The sequence below is a fragment of the Centroberyx gerrardi genome, chromosome 14, assembly GCF_048128805.1.
Source record: "Centroberyx gerrardi isolate f3 chromosome 14, fCenGer3.hap1.cur.20231027, whole genome shotgun sequence".
In the NCBI taxonomy this organism is placed as follows: domain Eukaryota; kingdom Metazoa; phylum Chordata; class Actinopteri; order Beryciformes; family Berycidae; genus Centroberyx; species Centroberyx gerrardi.
The window spans coordinates 25,317,243-25,338,979 of NC_136010.1; the positions used below are offsets into that span (position 1 = coordinate 25,317,243).

General features: G+C 42.9%; 1 protein-coding gene and 1 non-coding gene across 3 annotated transcripts; one reads left to right on the forward strand and one right to left on the reverse strand.

Annotated features, from left to right (window-relative positions):
• Nucleotides 1-1,293: 1,293 nt before the first annotated feature.
• On the forward strand, nucleotides 1,294-13,793 carry LOC139916614 (Krueppel-like factor 15). Of its 2 annotated transcripts, none has more exons than XM_071905542.2 (3): nucleotides 1,294-1,437; nucleotides 3,971-5,598; nucleotides 13,606-13,793. In XM_071905542.2, the coding sequence occupies exons 2-3, from the start codon at nucleotides 4,070-4,072 to the stop codon at nucleotides 13,772-13,774; spliced, it is 1,698 nt and encodes a 565-aa protein (XP_071761643.2). In that variant the 5' UTR covers nucleotides 1,294-1,437; nucleotides 3,971-4,069; the 3' UTR covers nucleotides 13,775-13,793. The 2 variants fall into 2 exon arrangements, with proteins under 2 accessions (XP_071761643.2, XP_078144510.1); XM_078288384.1 differs by having other exon boundaries at nucleotides 1,294-1,430; nucleotides 3,967-5,598.
• A 4,178-nt stretch (nucleotides 13,794-17,971) lies between these two features.
• On the reverse strand, nucleotides 17,972-18,045 carry trnat-agu (transfer RNA threonine (anticodon AGU)). The gene has a single exon. It is a non-coding gene; the product is annotated as a tRNA-Thr (tRNA).
• Between the last annotated feature and the right edge of the window lie 3,692 nt (nucleotides 18,046-21,737).

Consider the following 21,737-nt stretch of genomic DNA (forward strand, 5'->3'; position numbering starts at 1 on the left):
ACAGTCATTTGAGCTCAATGCATGTAGTAGTAGTAGTAGTAGTAGTAGTAGTAGCAGCACTAGTAGTAGTAGTAGTAGTAGTAGTAACAGCACTACTACTAGTAGTAGTAGTAGTAGTAGTAGTAGTAGTAACAGCACTACTACTAGTAGTAGTAGTAGTAGTAGTAATGATTTTCAATAGGAGTCCTATTATGCAAACAGATATCCACAGTGTGCATCCTTTTACACTCCAGTCCCTCACTCTCTGATGAATACACACACACACACACACACACACACACACACACACACACACTGAAACAGTCACAAATGTTGACCAGCAGGCTGAAAGTGGATCACTTAGCCAAACACACTGAAAGGTAATCTAAACTAGGCAAGAAAATCAAATTAGGTCGGAGCCAGTGAAGTCACTTGCCCAGCTGAGGTGTTTATATGAGGTCTGCTCACTGGGAGGAAAAGCAAAAGTCCTGTGACTGCTGTTATTAGGCGGCATGTAAACACACTCACTGACTTGCTGAAGGGCTCCCTCTCTCTCTTTCTCACACTCACTCACTCACTCAGTCACGGTCATTTCCAATATGCAGTAGCTCACTGTGCTTTTCAGGTAGCAGAGAAGTGTGCTTTACAAAGTCGTACATGATTCAAAATGAAGACATTTGCGTCCTCAACACCCAGAATCATAGGAGAAAAATATATACCATTAAGTGTGAAGAGGTCACTGTAAATTCATACTCATATTCATACTCTAGGTTTCTATAGGAATTTCATTTCACACTCACTTTCTCACTCCCCTCTAATGAAAAAAGCACTATAGTACTCCTATGATAGAAGAATGCTACATAATAGAAGGATAGTACTATACAACCCTAATAGGAATATTATAGAAATATTATAGTGATAACATTGGGCATTAAAGTAGTGATATATCGATAGGGACTAACACACACACACGCACACACACACACACACACACACACACACACACACACACACACACAGTCTCTCTCTCTCTCTCTCTCTCTCTCTCACACACACACACACACACACTCTCTCTCTCTCTCTCTCTCTCTCACACACACACACACACACACACACACACTCTCTCTCTCTCTCTCTCTCTCTCTCTCTCTCTCCCCATTGACGCCAGACCCTGGGGCCAGCCTTCCTGCGCGGAGAGCCAATGGAGGAGCGCCGAGCAGGCGAGCCTTCATAAGCCGACCCCTAATTTGACTCTTATAACATACCCAGCTCCGATCATGTGACGGTAAGTAAACTACCAGCGCGCCGGAGAGAGAGAGAGTGTGTGTGTGTGTGTGTGTGCGGAGCCGCTCAGCAATGCAAAGCCCGTACCGTGGAGTTATATTGCCATTACGCACCATTACGCACAGACAGCGCGAGGGAGCGGAATATTGGTTCCTTCACAGATAAAGGTGAGTGGTTTAGTCCGGCACGGTGCGAGAGTAGGCTGAAAGTGCATGATTTGTGCGTGTGTGTGTGTGTGTGTTTGTGTGTGTGTGTGTGTGTGTGTGTGTGTCCGCTCCTTCTGTCGCGCAGCCACAACATGTTTACGTGGAAGAGGCAGCATGACTCTGCTGAGTGAATGGAGAGGCATTAAACCCCATTAAACCACTAAACCCCAGCAGCCGGTATTAGTATCACACAGGCGAGTTTGCAAAGCTTTATTGATAATATTCCACTTCATATTCCGCTGATCTAAATGAAAAATCACTATAATATTCCTATAATATTTCTATAATATTCCTATAGGGACGTGAAGTATGTCTGCGGTGCTCAATAGTGAGTTTATAGTGACCTTATCGTACTTTATCTGCTCTGGAATCACTATAATATTCCTATAGAGACTTGTAGTTTTGCTGGGATCGGCCTAATTCCTGAGTGTGTGCGTGTTATTTTTCGGACCCACGCTGCGTGGTGAAGCCCAGCAGCGCATCATGCTGTCAAAGCCTTCTTGATGTTTCAGGACGGCGGGGTTACTGCAGGGCAAATGACTGAGGCTTAGATCAGGGGGTCCAAACTTTTTTTTTTTTTTTTTCATGTCAAGTAGGCCTACATTAGACCACTGACTTTCTTTTTATGTATAAGATTTATCCTCACAAGCGACATCTAAGAGGATTTTTGTTGTTATAGACTACTTTACTCAGAATTACATAACTGTCTACACTGAAGGTGGGGCAATAACAACAGTGGAGACAGTCACATGTATAATAAATAACAGTCATCTTTTATATGATTTCATTATGATAACTTATAGTGAGTGAAATGACGGTGAAATGACTTATTTTGCCGGTGACCCCTTCAAGGACCCCTGGAGGTCCCCGGACTTCACTTTGGGAACCACTGCTTTAGCTTTACAGAAGAGGGCGCACAATCATTCATTTTTCAGCCTCATCTCTCCTTTCTAGACACTCATTCTGTACACATGCAGCTTATATTACGGTGTCACAAAGACTTTTATCATCTTTTTTTTTATCATCATAAACCCGAGGCTGCTCATTGCAATTAACTAGGGCATTTGAAAATCTCGCATTCAGGCTACCCTACATAAATGTGGAAGAAGTGCCAAGCCGACATTGTTTGTGGGCTATTGGATGGATAAAAATAGACACTAAATCCTTTGCTCGTCATCCCACCGAAATCCACTGATCTGACTGAATGACCCTGACGAAAATTCACTGTAATATTCACTATTGACTTTACCTTTCTGTAGTAGCTTACAGTTTGTCTCTGGCTTTTAGTGACCTTTTGATGCATAACGGTATTTTTTAATCTCCAGTCTTATCACTATAATATTTTATAATACGAATATATAACCCTATGATATTCCCATGGGGACTGATTTTTGGTATTTGCATAGTGTCCCTCTAAAATCCTACTACAGGATTACTAAACGTCTTTTTCCCTAAGGGTGCCACGTCCGACTTTGGGTGCTACAAAGGCCCAAGCTGTAACAGCGCTGAGACCCTGAGAGGGAAAAATAGAAGAAGAAAAAAACCCAACTGAACCATACGGTTTTAATGTTAGCAGCGGTGGGAAATGGGAACTCCTGATTCCACATGGTCATCTTGCAGAGCGCACCAGCAGCTGCAGCGTCTGTCCACACACACACGCGCACACACACACGGTCTTCAAATTCCACTTTCTTCACACGTGGTTGACTTTCCCTTTGGAGCGCCTTCAGCTTCAAACCTCTTGAATCAGCAGCAGGTAGTGCATGAACTAGAGCAATCCTATAGGAAACATTAGAAGGATACTACACACATATCACAGCAATATGTGAAGACTTTATGGGAATATTATAGTCATAAGCTCAGAGTCAAAAATACCACAAAGCACCATACAGTTGCTGTAAACTAATTATTGAGAACTACAGACATGCTATAAAAGTCCATAGAGAGCCACTATAGGAGATAAAAATACCATTCAATACAGTAAGGTCGCTATAAACTCACTGTGCAGTACCACAGACACATTATAAATCCCTATAGGAATGTTATAGGAACATTATTGTGGTTTTTCATTAGGGCAAACAGCCAGTCTACACATCTTCAAAAAAACTTCGAGGACTACCTGACACTATCTGGGCAAACACTAACCACTATAGTTTCCAGTAATCTCAATGAACATAATGCTAAATTATGTTAAATGATGTCTTCTCATAGTTTTAGTATTGATGTTTGTTATGGAGTTAAGAATTTATCACTCAACAGTTACAGACTCTCTTTCTTTCTCTCTCTCTCTCCAATGGCCAATGGTTTAAGATGTGTAATAACCTCAAAATCATTCTAGAGTGTGTTTGACCTTCATGCCACAAATAGAGTAGGTGCCACTAGGTGGTCAATTTCTATTTTTGTACCAAACTTAATGCATTCTACTGTCCAATCCATCTCAAAGGCATGTTTTCTTCCACTGTCATACCTGATGATTGCAATCGTCGCTCTTTTACAGGAAGAAGAGTGAAGTTCTTCTCCAACATCCAGCCAATCTCGTACAGAAAAGCTTGATCCTCAGAGCAGAGCAGAGAGTCCAGCTGCCAGTCATCCGCTCAGGAATGGTGGATCACTTGCCTCTTGGCGAGGAGACCTTCCTGTACTACACCGGCTCTCCGGCATCTGACTACAACTGCCACTATCACCACGGCAGCGGCGGTGTGTTGCCGGGCATCATGGTCACCGACGCAGGCATCTACCATCACCATCACCACCACCACCAGGGGGCGACGCTCTCCTCCTCGCCATTTGTCTCCGAGGATGACCTCAGTGACTCCTCCAGCCCCCGCTCCTCCCTCTGCTCCAGCCCCGAGTCTTCGTCGCCGTCGTCGCGGCGCCTCCTGGGCTCCAGCTACGAGAGCAGGAGCCGGAGCAGCAGGAGTAGCTCGTCAGGGGGAGAGAGTCAAGACAGCCTGCTGGACCTCCTCCTCTCGCAGGCTTCCCTCGCCACCTCCATAAGTTGCAGTAGCAGCATCTCTCTTTCTGCTCCTCCGTCTTCCTCTCTGTCCCTGTCCTCCCCGTCCTCTTCCTCGTCCTCTTCCACCTCCTCGTCTCCCTCTGCCCCCCTACTGCCGATGGGCCTGGCCTGGGAGTCGAGGAGGGAGCAGCGGCTGAGCCTCCTGCAGCAGCAGGCCAAGGAGGACGGCTACGAGTTCCCCGTCTTCCTGGACGAGCTGCAGGACCCGGCGGCGCTCCTGTTCCAGCCCACCCTGGAGGAGATTGAGGAGTTCCTGGAGGAGAACATGGAGGTGGCGATGGAGAGAGAAGAGGAGGGGAGCGATGGAGGGATGTCACCAGCGTCGGAGGACGCCGAAGCGGAGAGTCCCAGGACGATAGCGGGAGAACTCGGGTCAGGGTCAGAGAACTCAGATCAGACTGTGCCTGTGGCTTGCAGTGCTGCTGCTCATTCTCCGCTCTCCTCCTACACAGAGACCAAACATAAGTCTGAAATGGACAATACACCATCAACAATGGATTCTAGTTGTATCACTAGTTCTAGTAGTGGAGCTGTTGATGGGATTAAGCAGGAGAACTGCGGATCGCCTTTGGTCTCAACAGAAGGTTCGGGCGCTGCCTCCAGCGTGCCTGTCATCTTACAAATCCAACCCATACAGATCAAACAAGAGCCCAACCCCAGTGCTATATCAAACACTGCCACCCAGCAAGCCCCACCCCAGCAAGCCCAGCCCCAGCAACCCCAGGCCCCGTCGGACATCAAAATAGCCCAGCTCCTGGTCAACATCCAGGGGCAGACCTTTGCCTTGGTGCCTCAGCTGGTTCCCCCGGCAAACGTTACCAGCACAAGCCCAACCGGAGGCCCATCCAAATTCGTCCGGATCGCGCCGGTGCCAATCGCCGCTAAACCCATGGGGCTCGGGGAAGCGGGGGTCGGGGGAGGTTCGACCACAGGGTTCCTCATTGGAGGTCAGAAGTACCAGAAGAGTGCGGTAGCGGACCTTATAAAAATGCACAAGTGCTCTTTTCCCGGCTGTAATAAGATGTACACCAAGAGCAGCCACCTCAAGGCCCATCTTAGGAGGCACACCGGGGAGAAACCCTTTGCCTGCACATGGCCCGGCTGTGGATGGAGGTGAGCAGAACCAAATGTGATTATATCAGATCCAGAGATGGAAAGAGTGAATGAGCTGAAACAGAGAGGGATCGATGGCTGGAGGGATGGATAGATTACCTGAGATGGAGAAGTCTCTTTACATTACTACTCAGAGCTGAATGGATGGTTGGATGGATGGATGGGTGATAGATGGATGGATGAATGGATGAGCTGAAAGGAGGGATGGATGAGTGGAAAGGATGGGTGGATGACTGGATGGATGAATGGACATTGGTTCATTTACACGTGAATGAGAGGTTGATGAATTGATGAATGATTGAATGCAACCATGAATGATGAATGAATGAATCAATGATTGAATGAATGATTGAATGAATGAATGAATGAAAGAGCATGATAACTGGCTCAATCGATAATCTGTAAGACAGCGTCACCAACTATAGGCCAGCACGATTTTTATTGCCCTCCCTGTTAAAGAATCATATTATGCAATTCTGGAAATCCATACTTTTCCCCACCAAAACTGCAGGCACATTAAATCTAGTTTTCTTGCATCACAACCTTTTCTACATACTTATCTAAACTATATAGATTACAGTGAACAGGGTTATCAACTTCTGCTCTTGACATATAGACCGAGACACCAAAAGATAGCTGTGGACCTTAGAGAGAGGTAGAGAGCGCTCCATTTGGGTTTATCGTATGAAGATAAAAAGTGTTGAAGGTGTTCTTTAGTGTGCGGTTATTACTGCAGATAAGAAAATAGATCCATGACACTCTTCAGGAAAAAAAAACCCTAAAAGCCTTAATCTTCAATAAGTGTGAACACATGACGAAACTCTCTGCTGCTTTAATCGTCAGCAAAAGCAAATGGATTGAAGTCTTATTCACAAAGTCGGCCTTTGATGTCTTTACTTATCGTTATTTTGTTTTAAAGAAGCAAGATATTGTTTTACGAGAGAGAGAGGCAAAGGTTTTATGGGGAAGTAAATCTTGCCGGGAATGGGAGAATATACAAGGTGAGGGCTAAATGACACAGGCAGCTCAATTTCGATAGTTTATAGCTGGGAGGGAATGGGAAATGGTGGTGGCTCCTTTCCAGAGAAGGTAAATGTAGAGTCTATACAAGGAGGTTGTAATTTGTCCTATTCTACATGCAAGCCGTGTGTCCGCACTATCTGTGTGTTTTTGTACCATGGCAGAGTTGTAGATTAGATAGAAACCCTTTTGAAGTTCCCTGCATGCAGACTTTGCCCCCTGCTAGCTATTCCACTTGTTTGCTCTCTGTCTGCAACTCACTTCACACACACACACACACACATACACGACAGAGAGACATACTGGATTATTGCAGAATCAAGTTCAAAGTTTTTTACTTCAGACAGGCTTTCAGGTTGCACTAATTAATTTTCAAACCGTGATATATTTTTGAAGACCTGAGGCCTGCTGTTCTGTCACTGAATTATTTCTTTCACCATACTCATCATCTCAATAGGAAATCCAAAATTTTAAACAAGTGTATCCAAAGTTCAAATGCCAGCCCTTTGAGCCCTTTTGAGGCAATAGACAAGTCAACTCACTTCAACAAGGGGCTAGTTTAGGGTTAGGCCTTGGGTTTAGGGTTAATATTAGAATTAGGATTAGGTTTAGGTTAGGGTAAGGGTTAAGGTTAGGGTTAGTTTAGGACTGGGTAAGATAAGGGTAAGCATTGTGGTTAAGGTTAGTTTAGGGTTGGACTTGGGTTTAGGCTTAAGGTTAGAATTAAGGTTAGACTAAGGGTTAAGGTTAGGGGCTAGGGGGTTTGGGAATGAATGCAATTAAAAGTTGAAGGCCCTTCCAAGTAAAGTAATACAAACGTGTATGTGTGTGTGAGTGTATGAGAGAGAGACTGAATCCAGATAGGTTTGGCCCAGCTCAGCAGAAAGTCCTCCAGGTCTTATCAGTGACCTGGGTTCCCCCCTGCAACACCAGATTTTTGGACAAAGCTACACAACATCTGCAGCTATTTAAAACACTCAAGATATGACACGTTTTCTGTCATACGCTCTATAGCTGGGTCTCCATCCAAGTGTTTTTATGTGAATTATGATGAAATGAGAAGAAAAGCTGGACGAAAAAGTATGGCAAAATGTTTTTACGCTGACTTTAGACAGAAAAGGTTTTCTTTCAGCTAAGAAATTATGCGAGAAATCGAGATGGGAATGCATTTGTTGAATAAATATTGACATGATTGTACACTCTTCCCATTTTTCAATGTAGATATATTCTACGTATCAGGAAGCGTGTGTATTTTCTTCAATCCAGTTGATGGAAACACACCTAATTCGCATTTAATTTTTTTGCAATATTTCAGAAGTTTGCGTAAAGCTACACAAGGCAACTGCACACGTTGGCAGCTCCAAATGGCACCGAGATGTAACTGTTTGAAAAATGTTTGAAAAAACTTCAAAACCCAGAAATCCTGTCAGTGTCATCAGTAAACTGTCACAGCCCGGTCTGTGATACTTTATACCAAAGGAAACCAAAGAGACGAGAGAGGAAAAAGATCTAACATTGGTGAGTCCAGCTTTCTCTGGACGGAGCGTTCACTGCTGCTGTTTAGGACAGAGTTTGTGTTTTGCTCTTAACTTTTGATTTGTCATCTCCTGTGGGCAGAGAAGAGTCCTTACCCAACATCGGATCTTAATTTAGGCAAACAGCGTCTCAGTTGGCGGGGAAGGGGCCGCTCTTCTCTGCCGCAGTCTCACTTTGTGATTTAGGCTGATAAGACGGGGGAATTTTTACATGAAAAACTAGTGCAGCTTTAAAATTCGCTTGACAGCTTCGATGGAAACATACCTAGTGATGAAATGCCCTGCTAAGAAACCTGTCCAATCAGTTCTTAATCCTGCTGATTTGCACCAGCTCCGCCTCACTGTGAATTTTAATAAGCTGCAGCTGTACTGTATTTGTCCAAAGCTTGACCATAATTCACTGAACATGTAAGGTAGAAACTACTTAATCCACTGGAGGTCTCACTAATTCAGCAGTTATATTGTCAGCGCACTACCTGATGAATAGGCATATTCAAGCGCAATTACCGAGCCTTCTCTGCTGCTTGCGAGTCTATATGAGTCTGGCTGTTTGCATACTGAACGAACTACTGGTGATTTGTTTCCGAAAACCCTGCAGGGATAATGTACCATAGCATAGAACTGGGGTGGAGGGAGCTTCTACAATGGCTATCTCTGTACCAAATCCACCCTTATACAGCCATCATAGCACACGCAGCCTCTGCAGAACTATAGCTGGTATAGCTGCTATCCCTTTCCAGGACTTTAGAACTTGTAGCAGGCTGCTGGTGCGATTCCCAAGTACAGACAGCGCCCCATCCTGCTGCAAGGGTAACTATCCCCCATTTCCATGCACTATCCTGGACTAAAGCAACCTGTTCTAAAACTAGTTAACATTAGATAATGTGGGATAGACCACAGCAGGAATTTTCTTGCAATATATCACCATGGTTGCACTTTATCCCATACATATGCATAACTCTACATAACTCTAGCTGAATTCAATTTGCAGGCGCCCTCTCTTCTCCTCTCCTCTCATGCCATTTCATATATTAACATATTGCTGTTGTCATGTGAAAACCTCATATCTCCAACATTTTCCAGGAACTAAAGGAACACAGCCTTGCTTTTAGCTTGATGACTATGGGTTTTTGTTTTGGAAAGGGTTTCATAAGCCCTTTCATATGACTGGTGGAGTTCCAGTGTTTCCACATGACAACAGCAATATACTGTAATATAGAGTTGCCCTATCCCTGCTCCTCTCCCCTTGGGCCAGGAAATGGAGGTGAATTGGGGAGTCCTGCACCTCTAGCCCTCAGTAACCTGAGAACAGATCCATGTGTTGGAGCCACTGGAGTAGAGAGGAGTGGTATTTCATTGGCTGGGCTCCTGCAGATAACTCACTGAGAGACACGCAGTTTGTCTTTGTCAGACTCATTTTTTTTCAAACTTTTTGGACTTTTATTCCCTCTCTTTCTCTCTCTATCTGTTGTGTCCAAAGATTCTGGCCTCTGTTACTCTTCTCTAGGGTTCGACCCATATGGGTTTTTAACGGCTGATACTGTTACAGATATTTTTGAATTGAAGCTGCCAATAGCCATATTTTGTGTCAATATTTTGACTATTTTCATACCATAAAATTCCAAAAAATTTTAAAGATTCAGTGTTTCCCCCAGAATTGTATTCTTGTCAGGGTGGAAAATCCTCTGAAACAGCATTTAGACCATCAAAAGACACTAAAACTCTCCATTGAAACCCATGCTAAGGAAATGCACAAACATAACCCGACTTCACACACATGCTTTTCTACAGACCCTGATGTCTTGTCCAAACAAACTCACATGTAAACACATAAAAGAACACATGCACACACACACAGACACACCCACACCTGCTGTCACATAAAGAACACACGCAGACGCAAGCATTTTTCAGCACAGACCTGCATGGAGGCTTTGATGTGTGGCTTGTGTTGGACTCGGTTTGCTGTAATAACACCGTGACGTGTGTGTACCTGACGTCTGTCATCGGGACGGGGGCTTGCCGCCCTTGCCAGCTGATGCGTCGTCCCAACAACAAAACAATGTTGCCGGGTGGTGACAAGCTTATCGTCTGTCAATGTTTTTACTGCAGTTGTACTTGAATAGAGCTCACAGATAGAGAGAGAAAGGCTAAGTCAGATAAAGAGAAGTTACCCTACTGTCTCTAAATTATAATACTGGTACTTTTCTGTTGCCTCCCCTCTCCACAGAGAGGTCAAAGGTCAGGCTCAGCTGGTAGGGATTCAGCGTCTTGCTCATGGGACACCTCAGGAGGGCGGCTCGCTTGAACCCGGCTCCTCCGGGTTGAAGGACGGCCTCTCTAACCGCTTGGCCACCCTGTTACCGTAAACCATCTGCACTGGCAAGACTCCCACGGCGCGATCCGTCGAAAGAGTTTTTATGCTTGTCTTGTATATACGTTTGCATGTCAGTGGGCCCGCTTCTGCTATTGATTAGCGTAGTCATGCATGGATGGGATTTCCCTTTGAACTGAGTGAGTCGAATGTGAGCCACTGATAGAGGCACAGCGACAGAGATGCTGTGGAAAGGGGATATAAGGAAGAAGAAGAAGAGACAGACTGAGCAGAGAAAAGTGGTAGAGAAAAGTTTGCATGTGTGCTAATGTGATTTTCCAGGTATGTAACCGACTTGCTCGCTCCACCTCCTAGGCGAGGTGTTTTCTTCACGCTCCGCTGGCTGCAGAGCTGAGTTTAGGGACAAGCTAGAACAAAACCTGTGTATGCGTTTCCCACAGCGCCCACACTACTATGTATACTATGTGTCGTGCTGCGCCCACGCCAGCCCGCCCCGAGGAGTTAAGGTGCAGAAACCACAGTGCCCAGGTGGAAAGAGAAGGAAAAAAAGACACACTCGGTGAACTACAGAGCCGCCCTCCACCCAATTTCCTGGCATTATCAGCTCATTGGCCTCTCCCCTCAACCCTGGGAAGGAAAGAGTTGAGAAACCTGGAGTGAGTTAGATTAGGACATGCAGAGGGAGAGAGAGAGGGAAATGAAGAAGTGGAGGAGGAGATAGAGCGAGAGAGAGAGCATGAGATTGAGCGAGACAGATGGCAAGAACCTGTGAGGGAGCGAACTGGCGCGTGATCAATCTTCCAAAACGGCGTGGATTTAAAGAACAATCAGGCTGTCTATTTGCATAAGTCCTAAATGCATGTTCTGTTGAAAGAGCCCCCTTGGTGCAGTATGTTATAGTTGGTCTGAGGCCCAGTGTGAGTCAGTAGAATAGCTGTACATGGTTTCTATCGTGTCCCGGCTTGAAGCTGATATGGTACAGCACCAGCTTTAGGGTGCAATGTGTGTGTGTGTGTGTGTAAGAGAGAGAGGGAGAGAGATAGAGACACAGAGCAAGTCCTGTTCAAGTGTATGCACATGTGCATTTGTGTGAGTGTTTTTGTGTGTGTGTGCACAGTACAGCAGAGCCCTAAAGTACAGTCACACAGTGTACAGTACATTGCAGACTGTATTTCCAAACACACTGATGTGGTTTCTGATCCATATCAGTAATAATGACATGCCTCTTGGTGCTCTGGATTAAGAAATCCTCTTAATCCTTTTTAGTGTTCGTAACCATTCTCCCCTGCCAGACAAGTCAATACAAAGTCAAACATTTCTGCCCTTATTGAAGCCTTTGATATCCACCCAACACCTTGGCAGCCACATCCATTAGTCAGCATTTCTTCCTGTTCACTTGTCCCCGGGCCGAGAGATTCTCTTTCCAAGAATCTCTCAGTCACAAAATAATAAAAATGGCAGTGTCTTCCACAGAATAATTCAGCTTGGCATGTGCATTGGTTGCCAGTGTAGAAGTCCCCCTTCACTGCATCCACGCTACATTAGGAATACAGTAAATTGAACAGTCATACCAAAGATATTTGTGGCAATATATGCAGTAATATCGCTGGAAACAGTCGGGAGAGAATGCGGCGTGGTTGAAAGCTGGCAAGGGTCATAATGTACACACTTCAGATCAGGCATTTCTTCCATGCAGCATTAATGTTTGGCATCATACCAACACCTTCTGACAAGGTTAGGTTCCATCGGAAAGGATTTGAAGTTGAACTGCACAAAGACATGGCCTTTAGAAACTTCAGCAGTATGGCATCCAGAAGCAGTTTAAGGACACTGGAAAAAAATGTTCTTCTGCAACCTCTTAGCAGTGCATTGTACTGTTGTCCATAGCACTTATGTATTTATATACACCGCCTGCAATGAAGCTGATGATGACTTGTTACAATGCCGACTTATTCTGAGGTTGCCTATTCTACTACTCTGGTAAGACAGTCACCAAAAAGCCTAAAATGGAAATAGATGTAGAGTTCATAGTCCTCCAGTCAGCTCAGATATGGTTTGAACCTGACTGCCAGTCTTGGCAAGTGAACCAGCCACCCTGGCTATTAGTTGGCTTCTCTGACTAGAAGCCAAACCACCATCCATTGCAGAGATGCAACTGATTAAGGCCTCAAAACCAAATCAGCCAAATAAGGCCTCAGGTGCAAGCGTTTTGTCAGTCCTGTCAGTTCAAATTCCATTAGCCGAGCCTCATCAGCCCTGTCAGTTATCTTTTGATTGCACTTTTTATTGCTAGGCCATTAAAATGAATAGGCCGTTTGTGAAATCCATGTCTGGAGTGGAAACGGTTTGAAATAACAGTGAGTGACATCTTTACATCCGAGTGAATTATCGCCTTCATGGCTTCAGCCTATTGCTGCTGCTGCTGCTACTGGAAATGAATCCGTGTTGCAGATTAAACTGATCTTAACAGATTTACTAACACAGAGATACCCCCACACACACACACACACACGCACACACACACACACACACACATACAGCCCGCACTACTTTATCATCCCCTTAACCCTTTCACTGTCATGCCATCTGACCAACATAAGCTAGCCAGAGCTTAGAGGCCAGACCAGACCAAGAATAGACTCTGGTGGGATTTATAGTGCTCATGTGTTGTGCTAAATGTGGAACGGGCTTTTTAACTTCACAGAGCAAGAAGCTGAGCAATACACACGTATAGCTTCACACCTCTCGGATTACTCCCGTGTAAAAAGGGCTTGACATGGCTTTTATGTTGCGGTTTGGCAGCTTGAAGCGTGACTGCATCCTTTATTTAGTGTTAAACCATTCTTTCTGAATTCAGTCATTACTGCTGGACTTAATATTTAGTGGAAAAGAGGGGCTGTGTAGTGTGTTATGAGGTGTAATCCTGAACTCAGAGAGAATTAAATGTTTTCTTTTTCCTTTGTGAAATGTGAAATGTAGCTTTGCATGTGTTATATTGTTGACTGCTAGTTCAGGACTGTGCAAATCTTCACTCTAAAGAAGCTGAATGTCCAATAAATCTCATAGAAATCAGAAAAAAATTGACCCCCATGTGCTTGTCGCTCTTCACTCCGGCAGGTTCTCGCGGTCAGACGAGCTGTCCAGGCACCGGCGCTCCCACTCCGGAGTGAAACCGTACCAGTGCATCGTCTGCGAGAAGAAGTTCGCCCGCAGTGATCACCTGTCCAAACACCTCAAAGTCCACCGCTTTCCACGAAGCAGCAGGACAGGACGCTCTGCAAACTGACCCCGCTGACCCCACCCTGACAGACTGAGCAAGGGCGGGGGAGGGGGGGAGGAGGGGCTGCGTGTGTGTGTGTGTGAGAGAGCGAGAGAGAGAGTGAGAGAGAAGGGGGGAGGGAAAGAGGGGGCTGGGGGGATAAAAGTCCAAACACCTTATAAGGGAGTCTGTGCTGGACTTTTTTTTTTGCTGGCGTATGTTAGCGGTGTTTATGTTGAAACGCGTATGTGTGACGTACGTTCATGGTACTGTGATAATTTATTGGGTGGCGAGGAAAAGACTCAAAAAAGACGAAGCAGAAAACTGTTACTTGACACTTAACACCCTCACAGGTGTAATAAGCTTCTTGTATATTACAACTTTTTAGATTTTTTTTTTTGTCTCATTCAAATGTTTTAGCTACAATCATTTGAAGCTCTAAAGAAAGATTTGCTATTCAAAGTATTTTTTACACTTTGAGGTGTGTATTGTTGTTGGTGTACCTGCCCATTGAGTCAAAAGCCTTGTATCTATAAAGGTTGCAACACTGAGGGGTCCGCAACTATTTTAAGCCCCCAGTGGTTTATTTTTTTTTTTACTTCTTGGAGCTAAATTTTGTTGCTAAGCAATAGTAGCGAAACTCATCGCTTGATGGCTTGAATTGTATTTGTTGCCTGGCAACATTAGCTTGTTGAACCTTGGATTAGGAAGCATTGGGAACTGTTGGGGCCTTGCTGATTCTCACTGGCATAAGTCTTTCTTGATAGACGGCAGAGTAAATGATGCATCAACATTCCTGTAGCTCTGACTAAGCCTCGTCTTTGCCAAGGGAGTCTCATTACAGTACACACTGTAGTACCTCAACGAGAAAAACAGTGACTTTCTAAGTTCAAGTTCATGTTGAATTGCCGCTCGCCACCAGGATCTCTTACTGTATTTAGCTAAAGTTCAAGTTTGTGGACACAGACGCAGCCTCATTCTGGACTAAAGTCTCATATTGCCATATGATTCTGGACTTGGCTTGATTACGTGAGTACGTTTGGGAATCACATGCCATTGACCTTTCAACAACCAAACAGTGTAACTATAGTCTGAGGTTTATTGAACATATACAGTACATATCAGAAACACGCACAAATCATTTGTTAAAGTCAGTTTTTACTGTATGTCAAACTTGCTGGCCTTCCTATCAGTATTGAGTCATTTTGAATTGTTATGTCACCTGGTCATTTGCCTGGCCTTTTTGTATCCAAACAAATCAGGGTCAATACCGCAGCTTCGATCAATAATAATAAAGATGCTAATAGTGATTAATATTTCAAACTAGCAATGAGAAAATACAGAAAAGAAAGCATAGTTCTGCTGAGTGTCCCCTCATTATCAAACAATGGTATTTTGCTACCTGGTATCACCAAAGCATGGGCAGACGTTGGACTGTATTTTAGGCAAGAGTTATCTGAAAATGACACCACAAAAAGTACATTTCTTAGATTGTTCGACACCCATCCACACTGCGTATTCTTAGGTAGTCAGTGAACCTAAACTTAAATGCATACTGAGCAGGATGTTCCTCCTTGAAATAGCATAAACTCATCCAAAAACGATCCTACTCAGTCCTCACTTGCGGCCCATTGGTAGTCTGTGACAGCGTCTGCAGAGACTCTGCCTTCTGCCTGGATTTTCTTATTTCTGAATTCAGAGTAACTGTAGTTCTGGTCAGAGCTAGTGTGTGTCGTGAGCTGGCAGCTAGCTACCGTTGTTAGCGTAGCTTCTTTGTAGTAGAAAAGCTGGTACCTATCTAGCTAGCTAAGCTAGCCGGCACCTACCTGTGCAACAGAAAACAGTTTCACTTCGCTGTACCGTTCTGGCAACCGCGTTCAGGGGGTGTGCGCTTTGCGTCAAATTTGAAAGTTTTGAAAGTTTACAGGCCACTGGCAAAATCCTACTCAGTATGCCTTCAACGTTTATTTTGCGGTTTTGTCATGCTCTGATGTTAGCTTTGGCATTTAGGCATATTTAGTTGCCAACAAAGTGGTAAAATATTAAGAAATGATAAATATATAATGCTAAGAAGCATAAAGGTTGGTCGGTAGCAATACTAGCCAGTTTACTGTGCAAGCACTACAATGCTGCCATAGTTCAAGTTCCTTTTCTTGCCACACAGCCTGAGATAGATACTGTAATTTCAACAGCCTACAGATGACAATTGTATTGGAGATTTTATATTCAGTAGCCTATCTACGGTGCAAGAGCACTTTACAACTTTAACTGGAACAGCACTAAGCTTTTCTTTAAGAGGAAACAAAAGCTGATGAGACAGAACTGGAATTGTGTGGTGCTACAGCATAAAATATCCAACTGGTCTTCGCTCCATCTGTCATTCTCTATCACATCATCTGGGAAATGTTTATTTATCCCTTTCATTTAGATACTACAGAAAGGTGACTTGTTACAACATATTTATGTCTCATATCAGAGGAAGTATCAGAGCTAACCTGGCACTTGTTAATAGATTTGGGCAAAAGCATAAAAATACATCTTTCCCTAACATAAAAAAAATCTCTTGCCAGAAAATTGTGTCTGAATGCCTTCTTCTTGTACTGTAAGGGAACAGTGAGTGTTTGGTTTTGCCTCCTTGTCACATCAGATTTATACTTGCGGATTGCTTTAACCTGTACCATTTTGCATCTCAAACGAATTAAACCAAATGAGTAATAGGCGGGACACAAAATGGCTGCTGCAGAAAGGTCAGAGAAGGATATGTTGAAGGTACAAGGGGATGTTGAAGGTTGAGTCGGGGGATGAGAAAGTTTGTTTTTGGATAGCTTTGATTTGCTGAACCTACATTGCATTGCCTGCCAGTGATTGACAAACCCTTTCGGTGTCTGAGTGTGTATGGAGGAAGTGTATTATCTTTATACATGCTTTGTCAGGCATTCCTTCCATACAATCAGAAAAAAAAAGCTTTTATGAAATGGGTGTTTATATGTAAACCCATGAATGTATGTAAATACTGTATATGCATCTGAAAGGAGAACAGAAATATTCTTCTAGTGATTTCTGTGATTGTGAAAAATTTCTACTTTATGTAAAGAAAATGTACATAACATGATAATTCAATATATATTGTAAAAAATGTGGTAACTTAGGCTTTTGTCAGGGGTTTAAACAGCACATTGCTAAAGGCTCATGACATGTTTCATAACACATTCATGAATCAGCATTTATAATACATACTCCCATGCACACACCAATATAGATGTCACAGTAAAAGTAATTTGACAGGTGCAATTTGCAGTACAGCATGATGTATTATGAAACATGTGATAAGTCTGTTTGCAATGTGTTATATAAGCACGTTACAAAAGAAAGAGTTGCCAAAAATGTTATATTTTTGTTTTTCTTTGTTCTACATTAAACGCATTTACAAATAAAATCCCAAAAGAAAACGTGTTTGCTGTTTTATTTGGCATCGCGGATGGAAAAACCGAGAATCGTTCCCAGTTTTCCTCAGTCTTCTCTCCTTAGTCTCTTTCTTCAGAAAGCCATCCTGATGTCTCCCTTCACTTTGAATCACCGAGAGAATGATAAAACTCGGTGCGGCTCACAAGTCAGTTCCGGGCCATGAATTGGACAAGATCAGTTTGGAATGAGTGTCGATTCGTCGTGAACATGAAAGACAAAATGAAAGGCAGCTGCTATATTGTTTTCCAGCAAATGCAAAGTGGTAGGAACGCACTCCAAACCGCTAAGATTAACATACTTAAAAAATACGGAATGTTTCGTACCTCACGTAAAGGGCCACTAAGTCAAATGTGACTTCTATAGACTTCTACCATCTATCTGATGTTGTTGTTGATGTTGGCTTCAGAACGAGAATGCTTAGCCAAAAGACAATTTATTTGCACATTGATATTTCACTAGTCCATGGATCTTGACACAGTACTCAGCCCATAAATCACCAACTGAACAACAAAAAACGCAGCAATTGTCAAAGTTGAACTTACAAGAACTTCATTCAAGAGCAGCAGAGAGCATGCTGAGGAATTGACAGTGTAATCTGACAGGCGAGTGCTTCGTTGCATTTCTCTCTGAGAAGTGTATACAGATTCTCATTTTACCCAAGGGATCAGAGGGAAAGGTCAGCCATTTGCACTCAACCTGGAGAAGGAGAGTCAAACCTGTGACGTTACATCAGCACATCTCACCTCCCATCTCCTGAAAAGGCACCGCTGGGATTTGAACCCAGGATCTCCTGTTTACTAGACAGGCGCTTTAACCAACTAAGCCACGGCGCCACTGTGGTTGCCCTGAAATGTAATGTTGCCTATGGAGGTGCATATACTGTACATGACTAGAGGGTGGCTGCATTTTGACCCCATTATCCACTGTAAGTCAATGGATATTATACAGTGATTAAAAAAATATGACAACAGACTGGAACTTTACTTGGCCTTTAACTTTTCCTTGAGTGAATTAAAGCAAAAACTTTACTACAGGAAGCTATGGGGTTCATGGGAAATGTGGTCTTAATTTTGAGAAATACAACGTGCTACACATGTATCACAGTTCCTCTGTAGCTCAATGGGATGTTTTTTTATTGGGAATATCACTGCCTGAAACTCCCTGTATCTGTATAAAATGTTACAGTCACATTTATTTGCTAGAACTGGAATGCAGCTTCACTACTGATTTGACAGCAACATATTGACAAGAAACTGCTCCATATGTTCCCTATATACTACAGTGAGAGAGTATAGCCTTGAACATACATACCTCCCAATGTGTATGGAAAGTCTATCTTATCTACATCTGACACCTTGATGTTAGAGTCACAAAAATACAACTCTTCATTTTATCTCTGCTGTATATCTTCATCTGATATGCCTGGTTATCAGTCTATCAGATAGATAGAACAACATCTATTCCGGTTCAACTTCCCAGTCCTGTTGCATGGCACCAACTGCGCAGATTTTAAAGACATGTTGCTCTTCTGTGATATTGATCAAAGATATTACATATCTGTGGTTTTTAACAGCCTTCGCCTTGTGTCTATCAGCTCCATCTAGAGCTTTACGAGTGTCTTGGGAACAGGGGTGAAGGGTCGGTTTTGAAATCAGCATCAAACAATCCAATCATTCGGTGACGTATTCTCATTTCACTTCGCAAGTGCCTTCTCTTTGAGCAATAAATCGTTTTTTTATATCCCCATGTTGTCCCCGAAGACAGTGAATAAAAGAAAAAAAACACACTGCTTTTCCCGTAAAGTTGCATAAGAAACATAAAGTCGGAAAACGTGAGGAATGCCAGTGTAAGATTTATACCATATGGCGAATCCTCACGGAAATTATACTCCCCACTCTCCGCTCTCCTTCACTCGGTCTCTTTCTCTTTCTCTCCCCATCCATGTCCCCTCTCCCCCCCCTCCCTCGCTTCACAGCTTCTTCAAAAAATGTGTTTGGATGTTTCCCGTCTCCGAGCGTGTTTGCTGAGTCATTGTGTACAAGCAGCGAGGTAGCGGCCAGCAGCAGCGAGTGAGGCCTATGTCTGTCTAAAGGCCGTCTGTTGTGGATGTAGAGCATGTTGATTTATGATCCAGCATGCTCTTAGAGGCGTTCTGGGACGCAACAGGAGGATTTCATTTGGCACATCTGGATCAGAGCTACACTCCGGCCCCGCTGGCTGCTCTTCTAGCATCCAGGGTCCCTTTGTGTTCAAGTCAGTGGGTCTCAGTTTTTTTAAGAATGCATAGCATTTATAACACTGAATTCCCATGCATAACTAATCACTGATTGCTTGGAAAAGATATATTGAGCGATGTATGAACATGCAACAGGAGACAGCAAATCATAGAGCTACACCATTATGCACATTTGCATTACTTTTCGACACAACATGTTATGGTAACACTTAAGTGTTCAGCAACTAATCTTAACTAATGCTTACTAACATGAATTAAACATGACTTAACTAAACTGGCATTAACTTTAGTTAATGCAAGGATATGTTTAAGTAATACATGAAGAGTTAGGGTTTCAATTTAGACAATACATTGGCATTAACAAACCTGTATAACAACATTACTTTATGCAGTTGTTTATTGTGCATTTAATATGAACTCATCTTTGTTAATGTCACTGTCCATGCTTAATCAATGTTAGTAAACATATTAGTTAACATTAACAAACATGTATAACAACATTAATTAATGCAGTTTGTGTACATTTAACATTAACTAATCTTTACCTTATGTAAATACCTTTTCATTACCTAATGTTGTTATTCATGTTTAATTCATGTTAGTAAATGCATTAGTAAACATTAGTTAATGAACACTTAATGTAAAGTGTTACCCATATTATTAATATAACTTGTACTGAAAAGTGACATAAACTTCTGTTGTCCTAAAGAAGACATACAGTTGTGTTCCAAATAACACATCCTTTGTAAAAGTGCACTGGCCAGGAAGAAAATTGACTTTATTTAGACTGAAAGAGGAATGATCATAGTTTGATTTCCTTAGAGTTTAATGAAGGCAATGTAAGCATTGCCTTACTCAGTATTCTTCTTCTTCAAAACTGACTTAAAATTCAGTTAAAAAGTGAAAAACAGCCCTAAGCTCATCTCACTGCACATAAACGTGCCTGACAACACTGGCTGAGATTCATTACTTTAGAGTATAGATACACATGGGGAGGCAAGGCTGAGTGGGAAAAACACTCATCTCACACTTTCCCATTAAAACAATGTATTTGAACTATAAGGGAACAGAGCTGAAACATCTATCCTGTGTTTCTGTTAACTTGTGATGATAGCCATGTTAGCCTTAACATGTGGCTATTTCCACTGTTGCAGTGTGTTTTTTCAGCACTGGTGGATCAAATGAATATTGATATTTGGCAATCATGGAGCCATTTTAATCACTTTGTCACATGCAAGAGATCTTACATGTATTAAGATAACTGAAATAGTGTGAATAGACTGTAGTGAAACAGGCAAAATAAAACATGTGAATGAAGCTTTTGGAGTTGAATGTAGGACAATGACCTCCTTTCCATCTGGCATTAACATGCCTCTTAGGTGATTGGATTGTAATCGGATAGAGCAGAAACGGCTAAAATGAATGCAAGATGCGCTGAAGAGCCAGTCACCCAAACAAGCTGTGGAGGTGGTCAGAGATGCATTGTGCCACATTAACAACAAAGTGGAAATGCAATAGTCAGCTGAGGTCTATCTGGTTAGTTAGTTAGTAAAGCCCTTTGAGACATGCTTGTGATAAATAAGCTTGATTTGACTTGACATACAAAAGGTTCTGTTTGTGAGAGAAAAGTTAGACCAGAGTTGGATTCAGCTTGTCAAAGGGGTATAAGGCCTCACAAATTAGTTGCACTGTATCAAAGCTCTCACCAAAACAGATGTTTGTTTGGGGGGTTACACAATCTCCTGGTGGACAGTTTAGTACAAAGGTACTAGGTTGTATGTGTGCATACTTATTAAGGGGATTTGTAGTGGGTTGGATAACACTAGATGGTTATATCTGCAGTCAGCTCATCCATCTATTGGTATCTCTTGTGGACTCTCAAATAGTGCATACTATGTGCTTTGTTCCAGTACTACAGTCCTCATGAATTCCTGTGAGGGCATTTACCTTTACCTTATGCTTGATATCTTAAAAATGTGATACTCACTTCACTAATTTCAATCTTGATTAAATTCATAAATCAATGTGAAACCACATTTCAGTGAAGTCTCTTACCGGATGTGCTTGTGCAATTCCAGCTGAATCATACGATTGCATCAGCCTTGAATACAGTCATGAAACAATACCATCAGCCATGAGAGCAAAACACTGTCATCACTCCGACGACAGCAATAACTTCTCCTTCCATTTTTCTGTTTTTCGCAAAACGGCAAATCACAAGGCAGCTTTTGGACAAATGAAGTTCTGCTTTTCCTACTGGCAGCTTCCTACACTCTATTCAATGAAAGA